The sequence below is a fragment of the Linderina pennispora genome (genome assembly GCF_002104995.1).
Source record: "Linderina pennispora strain ATCC 12442 chromosome Unknown DL89scaffold_27, whole genome shotgun sequence".
NCBI lineage: Eukaryota > Fungi > Kickxellomycota > Kickxellomycetes > Kickxellales > Kickxellaceae > Linderina > Linderina pennispora.
This window is the reverse complement of record NW_024468275.1, coordinates 12,059-26,828: the sequence shown is the minus strand read 5'-3', so window position 1 is coordinate 26,828 and position 14,770 is coordinate 12,059. Positions and strand designations below refer to the sequence as shown.

Genomic DNA, 14,770 nt, shown 5'->3' with positions numbered 1-14,770 from the left:
ATAGTTATACTATGCTAAGCCCCATCCAACATATAATGAATAGAAGTATCTACGTTATCTGATGATGATGATAAAGTAAAAGTTGAATTTTTTTTGTGACTCAATTTTGCTGCTCAGTATATATCTCCATACTACTATTGCCATTGCTTCCTTAGTAGAGGGGGATGTGACACACTGACTAGTATGCACATGATGATATAAAACATACCTTAATTACATACCTAGGATATGCAGTAGGAGAGTGCAAAGATTATGTCTGAAATAGTCTTCATTATATAAATAGCAATTTGAGCTATATGTTGGCTAGATGTGTGAGCTGTTTCTATTGTACGATGATCAGTGGCATCCCCTAGATACGATGCGCTACTCACATATAGGGCTTCATTATGAGTATGATCTGATAAAGGCCAAAAACGATGTCGTTTTTGGCACCTACGTTGTATTGGTCTAGGAAATTGTACATGAGGAAGTAAATGAAACCGTTTGTTCATGGCTAGTCAACTCGATGCCTAGGCATATCGCTGCGGACAAAAAATCCTATGGTGGCTATGCTAGTTGTTGAGAAATAAATTGACAAATTTTTGTGAGCAAAACTGAGTCAAAAATTTATTTTTCAAAAAGTCAATATCACGATTATTTCGAGAGCTATAGGCATGCAACTACATATAATATATTAGTGCATGGCTTATACCACAAATTAATTTTGTCAAGAGCAACGCATGTCCCTATGAGAAATTATTTATGGTTTTTATTGATTTTCATATTTGCGACTCAATTTTGCTGCCCAGTGTATATTGATGAAGAAAGCCAAAAAGAAGTAGGAAGGGAGAGGCGAGTGAAAAGGTTTTATACCATCGCTCAGGTGGCACAGCTAAAAAGAAAAAGAATAAAGAAAAAGGACAACAGGATGAAAAACTATGTAGTTCACAGATATAGGATCTTGAAATTCCAACAGAAGAACAGAGAGAAAAAGGAATAGATAAGTTGTGTAGGGGAGTTTTCAATATGGTTGTCTGTGCAACTTATCAGAGGCTAGGCTCTACCTCCATATCGTAGGCTGTAGCGGGGTTCTCGTTGGCGCCTGGATTGCTGTCACCTGATTCGGCTGATATGTTGACATTCTGGGACAGCTGCAGTGGGCGCGCAACAGCCATAAAAGCTATTAGAATTTCTTCAAAGTTATTGTAAGTAATGAATAAATTCACTCATAGCACGCGATTGCTTAAAAGATCTTCTTCCACTTTGCCCACCCGCCAAACATCACGACAAAGGCAATGCAGCTCCCCATGATTGTCATCCAGGCACGCAGGTTCTCATGCTCGCCAGTATCCTCGTTCGGCTTGAACGGCACAGGCACGTTCATGCCAAACAGCTCGGCGACAAACTGAGTTGGCAGCAAAATGGCAGAAATAATTAGCAACTGGTTCGAAAACACGGACAGGCCTACACTCGCATCGCCGAGCCCCAGCGAGATCTGGCCCATGTAGTTTGAGTGAGCCCGCGCCAGCACCATATCACAATGAGCACAGGCCGACTGCATAGCGCTCAGATGATCCAGGACGTCGCCCAGCAGATGGCGCTCATCTAGGTCGGGCGTCATGCGCATCAGCGCCCGCACCACCTCAGGCTTGCCGTGTATTAGCCGCCAGAGCGCCAGCAGCCGCCGCCGCACCAGCCCCGTGCGCTGCAGAACATCGGCCTTTTCCAGTGGCGATAGAACCATCACCAGCTCGTCCACCTGGTCCACCTCCAATGCCACGGTGCGCATGGCCATGGTCAGCGCGTCCGTCATCCCGTCCAGCAGCACATACACCACCGACTGCCCGCCGATCTCCGCCATGGCTGCCAGCCGGTCCATTGCCTGCTCCACATGCTCGGTCGTCGCGCGCCCATGGAACGTCAGCACAAACCGCCGTTTCACCACCATGGCTATCGGGCATGCCGCCATCTCGGCGTCCACTGCCCGATACACAACGAAGTGGTAGTCACTGACCTCCTCGATCTTGTCGCCTGTGTCCTCCAGAATGTCCTCCACTGTCAGCGGGTGGATTCCAAACACACGTGCCAGCCTGTCCATCTCTGGTTTGGTCGCATCCACCACGTCCAGCCAGAAGAACCCGCTCTGCTCGGCGATCACATCCAAGCAGGGCTTGTCTAACTCCGAAGCCTGGTACACACCCATCGCCTCGCTGAACACCATAAACCGTGTGTCCTCATTGACTGCGAACCCGCCTGCATCCGCCATCGTCTTGAGAGCCTCAGGCTCGCCCACAGCCCCTGTGGCTGCCAGCTCCCGCAGCGCTGCCATATCCCAGTCCCGCCGGTGCACTGCCGCGTCCTCCATGCCCATGCAGTCCGTGTTCTCGTGGGTTGCTGTCTCGCGGACTACGCACTCGGTGCTGCCAAGAAGCAGCTGCACCAGCCGCTCAATATCGTCGGCACTGCTGTTCTTGCTGTCCGACAACAGGTCCTGCAAATACTGGATCGCGCGAGCACGCTGCTCGGACTCGGTGCGCAGCATTTGCGTGTTTGCTGCCCGTAGCCTCTGGTTCTCTGTATGGATGTCGTGCAATAGCAGCGACGACCCAAACGGCGACGATTTGTCTGTCATGTTAAAAAAAAAAAAAGTATATTACAGATGTAAAAGTGGAGGAAGAGCAAAAATGCTGGAAGATGGAAAAATAGAATATTCTTCTGTTGGGGCATCTATCCCGGCCCCTGACTTGTTTTACAACCGGTTTTTGCTTCGCTATCACTTGTAAATCGCCCGCTTGAGCTGTGACACGCTCACTATCGCATCACGAAACGCAACTGCAGTTTGCAGATCACTAGCAGCCATATTCGCAGCCAAGGTTGCACTCTGCTGTTCCTTTATAAGCGAATATGCAATTGCCCATTGGCAATCATCAGCTTTCTACATTTCATTAAGAACTCAACTACTTTTCCACTCACACTATCAATACATTTTTCTGCTCCTACATAGATTTGCCTATTGATCTAACTACTGGCTAGCTACTCTAATTATTATTTAGTGTCTATATGAAATATATACATATTATGTCATGCTGCTATGGTGGTTTTGACTCACCTAAGGCAGCTTACTCACTCAGAGTAGTGCAGCCTTTTCTAGAGCTATGCGTAGTTTAGATAAGGGCTTAGTATGTGCACTTGGCACTTGCTTAAATACCCCTTGCTGGCTCCTAGCAGCAGGGATTCTGCCTAGTTTTTCCAATATATTTTAGTAAATGCTTGCATTTAGTTTCATCAGCATGTTTATAATCATCACTAGGAGAACAAACTACCTAGTTTCCTCTTCCCTGACATTTGACCTAGGTCATTTTAGGAGATCATTCATAATGGAGCTCAGTCAGAAATTGTTAGCTATTTAATAATTATTAAAATTTTTATTATTTTATTGTTCAGATGCCAAAGGGGGTTTCGGAGAAGCACCATATTTGGCATCTTTGTTTATTTGTTAATCTAGTTGCTAGAATCTTTTTGGCCACTGCTAAACATTGGAGATCAGTCAGAATTGGTTAGCTATTTCATAATTATTAATATTTTTATTGTTTTCTTGTTCTGATGCCAAATATGGTGCTTCTACGAAACCCCCTTCGGCATCCTGAAAAATTTCAGTTGATACACAATTAATATGCTTCTACTGAGATAGAGGCTGTGTCCCAAGAAATCAACTGAAATTTTTCAGGATGCCGAAGGGGGTTTCGTAGAAGCACCATATTTGGCATCTTTGTTTATTTGTTAATCTAGTTGCTAGAATCTTTTTGGCCACTACTAAACATTCTGTATTTTAAAATATTTATCTACTGCTAGTAATTGATTTCTTATTTGTTAATTGGTTATTCTGATAATAGTTATTTAGTTTCTTTAACTATTTATATTTGTGAATGGCCTCCATTCTGTATTTTAAAATATTTATCTACTGCTAGTAATTGATTTCTTATTTGTTAATTGGTTATTCTGCTAATAGATATTTAGTTTCTTTAAACTTTTATACTTGTGAATGGCCTCCAATGATTATTGGGGGTCATTCCTGGAGGTCATTCAGAGTTTGTTATCTGCACAACAATTATTTATACATATTTATGCTATTGGCAATTTCAGTGAAATAAAAATTTCACCCAAACCGCCATCGGCATCTTGGAAAAGTTTCAGTGAACATAATTTCAACCAGAAAGAAAAACCTTTGCATATTTGGGGTTAATTATCATTGGGCAACAAAAGTCAATATCTCAATAGATGTGGCTAAGCAACCACAAGGAAATTATGTTCACTGAAACTTTTCCAAGATGCCGATAGCAGTTTGGGTGAAATTTTTATTTCACTGAAATTGCCAATAGTTCCAGCATGCATAAATAGTTAATGGGCAGATAAGTATCTCTGTATAACCCCCATTATTAACTATTATGTCTAGAATGTTTCTGTGCTTATAAATGATTACTAAGATATAAATATTTTTCTTACTGTTTTACTCAAACTGCTATTGCCAATTCAGTAAAATAAACATTTCACCCAAACCACTATCAGTATCTTAGAAAAGTTTCAGTGAACATAATTTCAACTAGAAAGAAAAACTTTTGCATATTTGGGGTTAATTATCATTGGGCAACAAAAGTCCATATCTCAATAGATGTAGCTAAGCAACTATAAGGAAATTATGTTCACTGAAACTTTTCCAAGATGCCAATAGCAGTTTGGGTGAAATTTATATTTCACTGAAATTGCTATTAGCTCCAACATGCAAAAATAATTGTTGTGCAGATAAGTAACTCTGAATGACCTCTGTAGTATGCATATTATCTGAAATGTTTGCAAATGTATCAGCATAGTTCTGTGATTGCTCAAAGAACTATATTCTATAATTGACTCACTATCACTATGGCACACCAGGTTATATAGGCTAAACTGTGAGAAATGAATATATTGAAGCCAATATCTGTGCATATGTTTTGAAAGAGAGGAGTGAATTGATATACTGCAACAGAGTCAGCTCTGTAAAATAAAAAAAAAAGCAGTCCACCACTCACTGGGTATCAGTCTAGATTTAAGTAATTAGATCTTGAGATTTTTCCAGGCATAGGCAAACCCAGGCTAATTCAAGACAAGTGCGCTTGCTTGATCTTTCATAAATCTACAGCAATGGTCATGTAATGCTCATATGGTGATCTATATATGCTATCGCTTTGCCAATCATATACTACGATTAGTTTTGTTAACATATAGCAATGTTCGTAGTTGGTGCATCAGCAGGATATAGATATGCATGTAGAAGGCAGCATGTGCGTGATTACTAGCATCTATTAAAACAACCTGCCACTCAAGTCGCCTTGCTATTGTGAGACCGCAGCACCTTGAGGCTTGCGCCGTGATGATGATGCTTTGCGCTTTACGTTGCCGCCAGACCCTGCAGGCTGCGATCCATCGGCTGCCAGCATCTGCTGCAGCTGCTGGGCGCTGCGTGTTGACTTGCGCCGGCTGCGCCGGCGGCTACTGCTACGCTTTTTAGCCAGGCCGATATTACTAGCGCCTTCAGAGCCGTCGTTGCCATCATCAGTGGGCTGCTTCTGTTTGTTCTGAGCCGAAACCGCAGCCTCTTCCAGCGCAACCAGTAGGGCACTGGTGTGTCCGCTTGTGCTTGACAACGATCTGTTGCGTCCAGACTTACCACTGACCGATCCGCGTCGCCGGTCCTTGCGTACCTTGGTCGGTGAGGAAGGCTCTATAATACCAAGCGACTTGCGGTCGTGGTGAGGGTGGTTGCGTCCGGAGCTAAGGTCGATTACGCTGCTGCCAATACGCAGTGACTCCTTGACTGCCTCCGCGCGGCGGTACGCAGGTTCTTCCGGATCATAGTAGTCTAGGAGGTCGGCATATTCCTCTTGGTTCACGTCGCCCAGGAAGGCGCTTCCCAGTGCATTGGCGCGCATGACACGATCCATGGCCCGATCGAGCTCTAGTGTGTGCAGGGCCAGCGCTGTTGCTGCCATCTCCTTGCCAAACTCGTCCAAGACAATGTATCCATGGACAAACCGTCTGATCGGCGTACCCAGTAGTGCAACCACCTGCTTCAGTGTTGCTGGCCCGCGCTGCTTCGCCACGCTATCCGACGGCTTTGTCGAGTCCAGCGGCACGTTCGAGATCTGCAAGCCGCTCAAAGATTCGTCGACCTCAGTGCTTCCGGTGTTGGCGTTTCTGCTGGTGGACGACGGGAGCAATGCCAGAGGGGTATCGTCTTGGTCGTCGGTAGCAGGCTGGGTTTTGGTCGCCTGGTCCTGGCTAGTTTGTGGTTTCGGTGTAGCTGCGGCAGCTGTTGCGTAGCTGCGCCCAGTAGTAATTTTGGCATCGGGCAGAGCATTAACTATGTTTGGCTTGGTTAGCGACCCAGCCTGCTGCTGTTGCTGCTCATTTGCGCGCATTGCCTGAACGGCCTTCTCAACATCACGTCGCTGCGCAGCGCCGACCCGCACGGCGGTCTCGACACCCTCGCGGTGCTGGCGGGCCAGGCGAGCAGAGAATTTGGGTACCCGTTCTGATTTCACGTAAGCGTCGGCTGCAGCGCTAACAAAACCATCATACAGCAGCATCGGCTTAGTCGGCTTGCTCTCCGTCTCCTCTGAGGCATCGCCAGTTACCTGCGTTTTTGGTAGCGTGGCACTGTTTGCCAAGAACAAATATGCGCACAGAGCTGGGTCGGCAATGCAAGCAAGCTTGTTGATCATCGATGTCAGCATCAGGCTATACGCCATATGGCGCTTGACAACCAGCGAGAACTGCTTGACTAGCGACGCCAAGAAACCTCCCGGATAGAACGCTGCAAGCGAGTCGTCAATCTGGCGGCTCACATCCTCGGTATTGCCAGTTGTGCTGTCCGATGTAGGCTGAGTGTGATGGGCAGGCGCATGCTTGCGAACAAACTTGGCTTTGCTCTGCCAGCACCTCCGGATATACTCCTGATTGACGCGCAGCCGCTGCAGGCAGTCCTGGACGTACTCGTCGCATCCCTGTGCTTCGCGCATAATAATGCTGCGCATGTTTTGGAAATTGCGTGGCGCCTCAAGCTGCTGATCCAGCACAGGCAGCGACTGGCTGTCCTGCGGTGACCGCGGCGACTGCGAGTTAGTGGGGCTCGGGCGCTCGTCGATGCGAATGGCAGCCGAAACGACCACCTCGGGCATTGCATTGGAGATGTTGCTGGGGCTGGCGTCCAGGAAGCGCTCGACCACGGCGCGCACAAGCTCCTGGTCCACAGCCACTGACATGCCGAGGCCGATTGCCGGGCCAGAATAAAACTCTCCAAGCGCATCGCCCTGTGGCTGGACCAAATTGGCCAGGGGCTTCTCGTCATCGTCATCACCACTGTCGGCCGCCGAAGCAGCTGGCAAGGCGGCTCCGACCAGCGGCGACATTTTCGGGCCAGCGTGGCTATTGCCAGCAGGTTCGTCCAAAAAGTTGCGCAGGGCGAGGCTAGTGTAGGCGAATTGGTTCATCGTTGACAGGATGGTGTCGAACAGGCGCAGGGTGTTGAGGGACAGGTGGGTGTTGTCGGTGTAAGTCATCCACGAGATCAGAGTTGCGCGCAGTGGGTTGGGCTCGGAGCCTGATGATTTGTCGTCGCTCTTCGTGGTGCCTAGAGTAGACAGGTCAAAGCCAGGCGGCAATAACAGGGCTGCTGCTTCAGCACGTAGCGCCTCATCCTCGATTGAATCCAGCAGCTCCTGGTCCTCCTTTGACAGTAAGTGCATATTCTTAGGCCGGTCCTGCGGTGCGCGCTCGGGCGCCAGGTCTGACCCGAGCAGGACCATGAATAATGCATCGAGGACGTGAGAGCTGTGTGTAATGGTGATCAGGTCAGTCAAATACGATATGGTTGTGTTGGCTTGGCTCATGGATGCCATGGTAGCCAGTAGGGCGGGCTCTATGTGGGTGCGCAGGAATCCGTTGGATAGCTGGCTCTGGACAGCAGCAACGATCCGTGAATCGCACTGGCCAACAACACAGAGCTCGTCGAGCAGCTCCCAGCACAGGAAAAAGGCATCGACATGTTCGAGGATCTTGCGCGCCGACACCAGAATATCCGACTCGCGCTGCTCGCGCTTCGCCACAGACCGAATGATGCCCTCATTGGCGAGCAAGTCACGCAGGTTCGCCTTGAAATTGAAGCGGCCAGCCAGGCTGGCGCTCTCGGGATGCATTCTCCGTGTCAGCGGCGGCATGGTGCGTCCGCCGGTATAGTCATTCCTGAAGAGCTGCGAGTTGGGGGTGCGTGGGATTGGGCGGTACACGGGCATTTGCGAGTGCAGATATCCGAGGTGCTCGACCAGCAGCTCGGCGATGCGTGCACGGTCGAGCAGGAAATCAACATACTTGTCTTTGTCCTTAGGGGCCAGCAGGACCTGGACGACCAGGACCAGTGCTTCGCGTGCTAGCTGGCCGGTCATGCCGGGTGCCAGCAGGTACTCGACGATGACGTGCATGATCAGCATTTCGTGGCCACGGGCCGACTGCTGCTTGTAGTCGGAGGTGGCAGTGCGCAGCGAGGCGACAGCCAGATCGGCGGATTTTGCTGTGGTCTGCCATTCGCTGCCCCAGTCAAAAAAAAGATAGACCATGTTGGAGTGTTCGCGCAGGCGTGTGAACAGCGAGACCACGAGCTTGAGCAGGTCGTGGCAGAGAATGACAGCGGTCTTGTCATTCGGGATGCAGTGGTATCCTTGGCCGAGCCGATTAGTGGTGGCTGAGCTCTGCTTGCCTTGCTTGCGGCCGATGGACGAGTAGACGCTGCCGACGGTTGTGGTTGAGGACCCGGCCATGGGCTCCTGGCGGCGCATGGGGTTGATGAGCGTGGTGGGGCTGGTCTGTACGACATTCAGGCATTGGCGCATGATCTCGACCAGCGGCAGCCGGATGGCGCTCTCTGGCAGCAGGCCCAGGGGAATGCATTCGATAAAGATGCCAAAGAAGTGAAGGACGTTTTTGCGCATGCCTCTGGGCAAATCGGCGTCGGCAAACTCCACCAGCGAGTTCAGCACATGGTACTGCAAGAGGTACTCGATGCAGGGGCCGAACTCAAGCGGCTGGGCCAGATGTTCCTTTGCGATGCCGTCGGCTTCGTGGTCGGCGGTCTCGAGCATCTCCAGGGCCAGCAGACGCAGGGCAGATTCCAGGTGGTAGGGGATTGTGGTATCGGTGACCTCCAGCTTGCGCAGGTCGTCTTGGTTCTGCGGAGTATAGTACTCTTGAATGCGCGACCAGTGGTCGACCAGCATGTCGCGGCGGGTGGGCGAGGGGTTGTCAAAGGCATCGGCGACGTTCTCGACGAACATGCGTAGTTTGCCAAACATGCCGCCGGTGGTACGCTGGTGCTGGGGGTGTTGTTGTGTTGGATTGGCGTAATTCTGATTGGTTCGTGGCGGGGGGTTGCGGGTGGACTGGGCGTTGTGAGAAGGGTAGTTCCGGTGGCCGCGGTGCAGCTTCGCCTGTGGAGAAAAGTTGCCTTGCATCGGTCACAAGAGTCTATGCTTAGAGTATAAAAGGGAGAGCGGAGGGTAGGTAAACTTGCAAAAGGAGAAATGCGTGCTTCTGAATACCATGTGCGGGCGTGCCTACCTCGTCGCAAGATGGGTGCGATGAGCAAAACCGAGCCAGCCAATCACAAAGCCCGTCCATCGAGCCAAAAAAATGCATCAGAGCAAACAGAAAAAATTGATGCCAAATTTTTTTATAGCTTCTCCTCTGCACTTCCATTCCCACACTAAACAAACTTGTACAAAAAATGAGCACGTCCAAGAAAGCGCAGGCGTCGCATGCAGAGAAAATGGTGAAGACGTGTGCGGGTATTGTGGCAGAGCTGATTGAAGCGCACAATGCCGGGGTGTCGGTGAACCTGAATGTAGTCAAGTCAAGGCACTCTCGCGAGAACAAGTTGTCGGCACAGCCGCGGCTGGTGGACATCATCGCGGCGATTCCAGAGCAGTACAAGAAATACCTGCTGCCGAAGCTCAAGGCGAAGCCGATCCGCACGGCGTCAGGCATTGCGGTGGTGGCAGTGATGTGTAAGCCGCACCGGTGCCCGCACATCTCGATGTCGGGGCAGATTTGCGTGTACTGCCCAGGCGGGCCGGACTCAGACTTTGAGTACTCAACGCAGTCGTATACAGGCTACGAGCCGACTAGCATGCGGGCAATCCGGGCGCGGTACGAGCCGTTTGAGCAGGCGCGCGGGCGGATCGACCAGCTGCGGTCGCTGGGACACAGCGTGGACAAAGTGGAGTACATCATCATGGGAGGTACGTTCATGTCGCTGCCGGAGGAGTACCGCAACTGGTTCATCATGAACCTGCATGATGCACTGTCGGGCCATCGCAGCAACGACGTGGACGAGGCAGTGCGGATGTCGGAGCAGAGCCAGACGAAGTGCATTGGCATCACGATCGAGACGCGGCCAGATGCAGCGCTGAAGCCGCACCTGAGCCACATGCTGCGGTATGGGTGCACGCGTCTCGAGCTAGGAGTGCAGTCGGTGTATGAGGACGTGGCGCGCGACACAAACCGTGGGCACACGGTTCGAGCCGTGTGCGAGTCGTTCCAGCTGGCCAAGGACGCCGGGTACAAGGTGGTGGCGCATATGATGCCGGATCTACCGAACGTAGGCATGGAGCGCGACCTGGAGCAGTTCAAGGAGTATTTTGAGAACCCGCAGTTCCGCTCGGACGGGCTGAAGCTCTACCCGACGCTGGTGATCCGCGGCACGGGTCTGTATGAGCTGTGGCGCACCGGGCGCTACCGCAACTACACGCCGAACGCGCTGGTTGACCTGGTAGCACGGATTCTGGCGCTGGTTCCGCCATGGACGCGCGTGTATCGGGTGCAGCGCGACATCCCGATGCCCCTGGTGACGTCGGGCGTGGAGCATGGCAATCTGCGCGAGCTGGCGCTGCAGCGCATGCGTGATCTGGGCACGGCCTGCCGCGACGTGCGCACGCGCGAGGTGGGCATTGTGGATATCCACACCAAGGTCAAGCCGGACCAGGTCGAGCTGGTCAGGCGCGACTATGTGGCGAACGGCGGCTGGGAGACGTTCCTGGCGTACGAGGACCCCGACCAGGACATTCTTGTGGGGCTGCTGCGGCTGCGCAAGTGCTCGGCTGAGACGTTCCGGCCGGAGCTGCTGACGGGGCAGTGCTCGATTGTGCGCGAGCTGCACGTGTATGGCTCGGTGGTGCCGGTTCATTCACGCGACCCGACGAAGTTCCAGCACCAGGGATTCGGCACGCTGCTGATGGAGGAGGCCGAGCGCATTGCGCGCGAGGAGCATGGGTCGGTGAAGCTAGCGGTCATCAGCGGCGTGGGCACGCGCCACTACTACCGCAAGCTAGGCTTTGAGCTGGACGGGCCATACATGTCCAAGATGCTGTAGTGTCGGTGGCGGTTGGCAGCAAGTGTAGTCTTTTCTTTCTTCCGTCAGAGCGGGTATGAATGGAGAATACCGGGGATATGGTTAGGGCTGGATCCATGCTTGTGGGCACTCATCTGCATTGAGCAAAAGGCTGATCAGTGCTGGCGGCGGGGAGAGCGCTTGATGCGCGTGACTCTGGGCGCTGGTTGTGTGTCGCCAACAATCAGAGTGCCTCCTCTCCGTCACACACAAAAATATTTGGAGCTTTCCATGCATTGCACGCTGCTCTGCCACTATTTCTCCTCTGCTGCTCGCATTTCCCTTCCTTTCCTAGACTGTTTTTGGGCCTTCACACTATTTGGAAATGACACGGCGAAAAGAAATAACTGAGGTGCGTTTATTTTTGTCAAGCAGTGGCAGCCCCAGAACCCCCAGCAGTGTTGTCCAGTCGGGTTAGGAGGTTCGAGCACTTTGGTTTCTCAACTACGCAGCAGGGCTCCAATGCATGTAGGATATTCTCCCACCGGTGCCTCCGTCGGCCTGTGCGTTTGCGTACCGGCCATACACAGCATTAGGGGCTGCGCGAGCACAGCGGCAGGACTCGGGCAGTAGCGAGGACGCGTATGGCGGGCAAGGGTGGGCTACGGGGGAGGGTGGCTCGGATGACGACGGCGAGGCGCCGTGTGTGCGGGTGATGCGGCGGCAGACGAGCAGTGGGGAGGACCGGGAGCGGATGGCGAAGCTGCATTCGCGGGCGATCTGCGCTAGGCTGAGCGAGGCGAAGCGATTGGTGGATGATGCGCGGTTCGAGTATGCGTGCGATGTGGTGTTTGAGTGCCAGCGCGGGTAGGTTATCCATGGATGAGTTATCTCGTGGGCATGGAGAAACCATGGCAGGCTAAATACTGGGGCTGCGCAGTGTAGGTTCAATTTTCTCGGCAAGGCGAATTTTAGCCCGAAGCTGTAAGTACCAGTGCGAAGCCAATGTGAAGACACATGAAACGCGCGTTTTGCTTTGGGAGGGGGTAATCGCATGCATTAGTAGGCAGAATTTTCAGCATATGGCCGTGTCCCATGGCCAGCGCAGCCGCAGCATTGGGTGGGCGAGGGAGCGGCATGTGTGAGAGACGTATGTGCACACGGGTCATATGAGAGGTGGTTTGCATAATCGCACGTTTTTCCTTCTCACCATAGGCTGCATCCGATGGATCCACCGCCGTGGAGCGACGTGACGATGAAGCTGACGCTGGCGAACGTGCATTCGTACCAGCTGCCAGACCCATCGTGGGAGTGGGTGTCGCCGCGCTGGCTGATTGATATGACGGCAGATGTGGACGAGGATGGGTGGCAGTACGCGACGCGGTTTGCGACCAAGTCGCGTTGGCGCGGGCGGCACTCGGCGGCCAAGTCGTTTGTGCGGCGGCGGCGGTGGGTGCGGCTGCGGCGGCGGCTGCGCATGCAGGTGGCAGCAGCAACCGGCGCAAATATCCACAGCCCGGTCGTGTTCAATCCAAATCTGCAGCCGCCGCAGGAGCTCAAGCGCGCTAGGGCGATTGGCAGTGTGGCCAAGGCGGTCACAGGGTCCAAGGGGTCGGTGTCATATACGCTAAAAGACGGAAAATACACGGCCCACTCGTCGGCTAAGCTCGACCGGCTGAAGGCAGACGCGGTGGATGCGCATCGGCGGACAGCCGATCAGAGCCGCCTGTCGATGGAGCTGCCGCACCAGCCGGAGGCGGGCACCGATGAGCTGAGCCGACGGCTCACAGAGCAGCAGCGCGCAATGCGCACGCGGCTCAGCGACGGCAATATCCCGGGCACGGCGATTCCGTACAGCGACCTGGACCGCGACAGCCCGGCGTCATTGTCGGATAATGCGGCGATGGTCCATAGCCCTGATACGCCAGTGGTGGAGACGTGGTTTGACCAGGTGGCTGTGCGATATGCTGACCACAGTTCAGCGGTCATGGCCAGCACACGGTACCTGCTCGACCTGCCGCTGCCGACCGGCGGCACCACAGCACGACGTGATGGCGACGGGGCACTTGCGGCGGACGAGGTGCAGGGGTACGTGGATGGAGTGCCAGGGCGCTTCGTGCGGCTCACTGGTCTGATGGCTCCTGAGCCGACGATGCCACAGGACCCGGTACTGCGCGGCATGCACTACAGTACCGCTGAGGAGACACCAATGAGAGGCAAAAGCATTTCACAGCGGCGACATTCGCGGCGGGCGTCGTTAGCCTCTGCTGTGCCAGTGCGCGTGTCGTCACCACCGCCGCTGGCTGAGCTTCTGCCGCCGTCAGTGCCGCTAGCAAGAAGCAACACGGCTGCCAGCGCCCTGGAGGTTCCGCTGCCACTGACAGTCTCTGTGGTCTCGGACGACAGTGGCTTTGCAGAAGCGGCGCTGCGGCGACATGCATCCCTGGATTCGGTGAGCAGCGGAGCTCAATCGCCCAACAGCATTGTGTCATTGGCGTACCAGCCCGCCGGAGCGCATCTGGCGCCATATTCCAACCCATATGCGCCCGTGACGCTTGGAAACACATCGACCACGACTGGCAAAGTGGACACGGCATTATTGGCTGTGACTGTGCGTAGCATGCGGCGGGCGCTGGGGACGCTGTCGCTGGACCGCGAGCGGCTGGATGTATTGCGGGAGGCATTGCAGCAGGGCGGGGTGGCGGCGGCAGCGGTTTGGCGGAACCTGGGCTGGCTGCATTACGAGCTGCTGCAATACGATGCGGGGCGGCAGCAGCTGATTGCGCTGATGATGCAGTTTGCTGAGACGTGCCCGGTGCAGGCGGTCGCGTGGGGGGAGGTTGGGCAGGTGCCGGTGCGGGAGCAGGAGGAGTACCGGGGACTAGTGGAGGGCGGTGGCGGTGGGCTGACAGCGTCGCAGGTGTGGCGGTTTGTGATCCGGCCGGTGGTTGGCCAGGACGGCGATTTGTTCTACTCGGACTACAAAAATATGGTGGTTGCGGTGGCCAAGTGGTCGCTCAGACGGGCGACTCGCAAGTGATGCAGAAAACTGGAGCCGGTTGCGAACCGGGTCAGGAGCTGGGATCGATGCCCCAATGGAAGATTCTTCCAGCCGTCCATCTTTCAGCTTTTTTTTTTTGCTCTTCCTCCACTTTTACATTTGTAATATACTTTTTTTTTTTTTTTTTTAACATGACAGACAAATCGTCGCCGTTTGGGTCGTCGCTGCTATTGCACGACATCCATACAGAGAACCAGAGGCTACGGGCAGCAAACACGCAAATGCTGCGCACCGAGTCCGAGCAGCGTGCTCGCGCGATCCAGTATTTGCAGGACCTGTTGTCGGACAGCAAGAACAGCAGTGCCGACGATATTGAG

General features: G+C 53.2%; 6 protein-coding genes across 6 annotated transcripts; 2 read left to right on the top strand and 4 right to left on the bottom strand.

Moving 5' to 3' along the window:
• Window positions 1-1,345: 1,345 nt before the first annotated feature.
• DL89DRAFT_215363 (uncharacterized protein) lies at window positions 1,346-2,113 on the bottom strand (the record flags this gene model as incomplete). Its single annotated transcript, XM_040884284.1, has 1 exon — window positions 1,346-2,113. A coding segment is annotated over one exon (768 nt), but the record flags the coding sequence as incomplete, so codon positions are not given.
• Window positions 2,114-5,239: 3,126 nt separating this feature from the next.
• Window positions 5,240-9,567, bottom strand: DL89DRAFT_270878 (uncharacterized protein). Its single transcript, XM_040888837.1, has one exon. The coding sequence runs from the start codon at window positions 9,516-9,518 to the stop codon at window positions 5,349-5,351; it is 4,170 nt and encodes a 1,389-aa protein (XP_040739681.1). The 5' UTR covers window positions 9,519-9,567; the 3' UTR covers window positions 5,240-5,348.
• Window positions 9,568-9,757: 190 nt separating this feature from the next.
• On the top strand, window positions 9,758-11,515 carry DL89DRAFT_270877 (elongator complex protein 3). Its single transcript, XM_040888836.1, has one exon. The coding sequence runs from the start codon at window positions 9,791-9,793 to the stop codon at window positions 11,432-11,434; it is 1,644 nt and encodes a 547-aa protein (XP_040739680.1). The 5' UTR covers window positions 9,758-9,790; the 3' UTR covers window positions 11,435-11,515.
• DL89DRAFT_270876 (uncharacterized protein) lies at window positions 11,484-11,784 on the bottom strand. Its single transcript, XM_040888835.1, has one exon. It carries the CDS (start codon window positions 11,687-11,689, stop codon window positions 11,516-11,518), a length of 174 nt encoding a protein of 57 aa, XP_040739679.1. The 5' UTR covers window positions 11,690-11,784; the 3' UTR covers window positions 11,484-11,515.
• Window positions 11,722-12,367, bottom strand: DL89DRAFT_270875 (uncharacterized protein). Its single transcript, XM_040888834.1, has 2 exons — window positions 11,925-12,367; window positions 11,722-11,804 (listed from the first exon to the last, which is right to left on the bottom strand). The coding sequence occupies exon 1, from the start codon at window positions 12,270-12,272 to the stop codon at window positions 11,985-11,987; it is 288 nt and encodes a 95-aa protein (XP_040739678.1). The 5' UTR covers window positions 12,273-12,367; the 3' UTR covers window positions 11,722-11,804; window positions 11,925-11,984.
• Window positions 12,368-12,578: 211 nt separating this feature from the next.
• Window positions 12,579-14,580, top strand: DL89DRAFT_100025 (uncharacterized protein). The gene has a single exon (XM_040882975.1). The coding sequence runs from the start codon at window positions 12,618-12,620 to the stop codon at window positions 14,430-14,432; it is 1,815 nt and encodes a 604-aa protein (XP_040739677.1). The 5' UTR covers window positions 12,579-12,617; the 3' UTR covers window positions 14,433-14,580.
• The last annotated feature ends 190 nt before the right edge of the window (window positions 14,581-14,770 follow it).

What these genes read in the sequence shown, in the direction of transcription:
- DL89DRAFT_100025 (XM_040882975.1), top strand. Translation starts at nt 12,618, where the DNA reads ATGGATCCACCGCCGTGGAGCGACGTGACGATGAAGCTGACGCTGGCG.
- DL89DRAFT_270876 (XM_040888835.1), bottom strand. Translation starts at nt 11,689, where the DNA reads ATGCATGGAAAGCTCCAAATATTTTTGTGTGTGACGGAGAGGAGGCAC.
- DL89DRAFT_270878 (XM_040888837.1), bottom strand. Translation starts at nt 9,518, where the DNA reads ATGCAAGGCAACTTTTCTCCACAGGCGAAGCTGCACCGCGGCCACCGG.
- DL89DRAFT_270875 (XM_040888834.1), bottom strand. Translation starts at nt 12,272, where the DNA reads ATGGATAACCTACCCGCGCTGGCACTCAAACACCACATCGCACGCATA.
- DL89DRAFT_270877 (XM_040888836.1), top strand. Translation starts at nt 9,791, where the DNA reads ATGAGCACGTCCAAGAAAGCGCAGGCGTCGCATGCAGAGAAAATGGTG.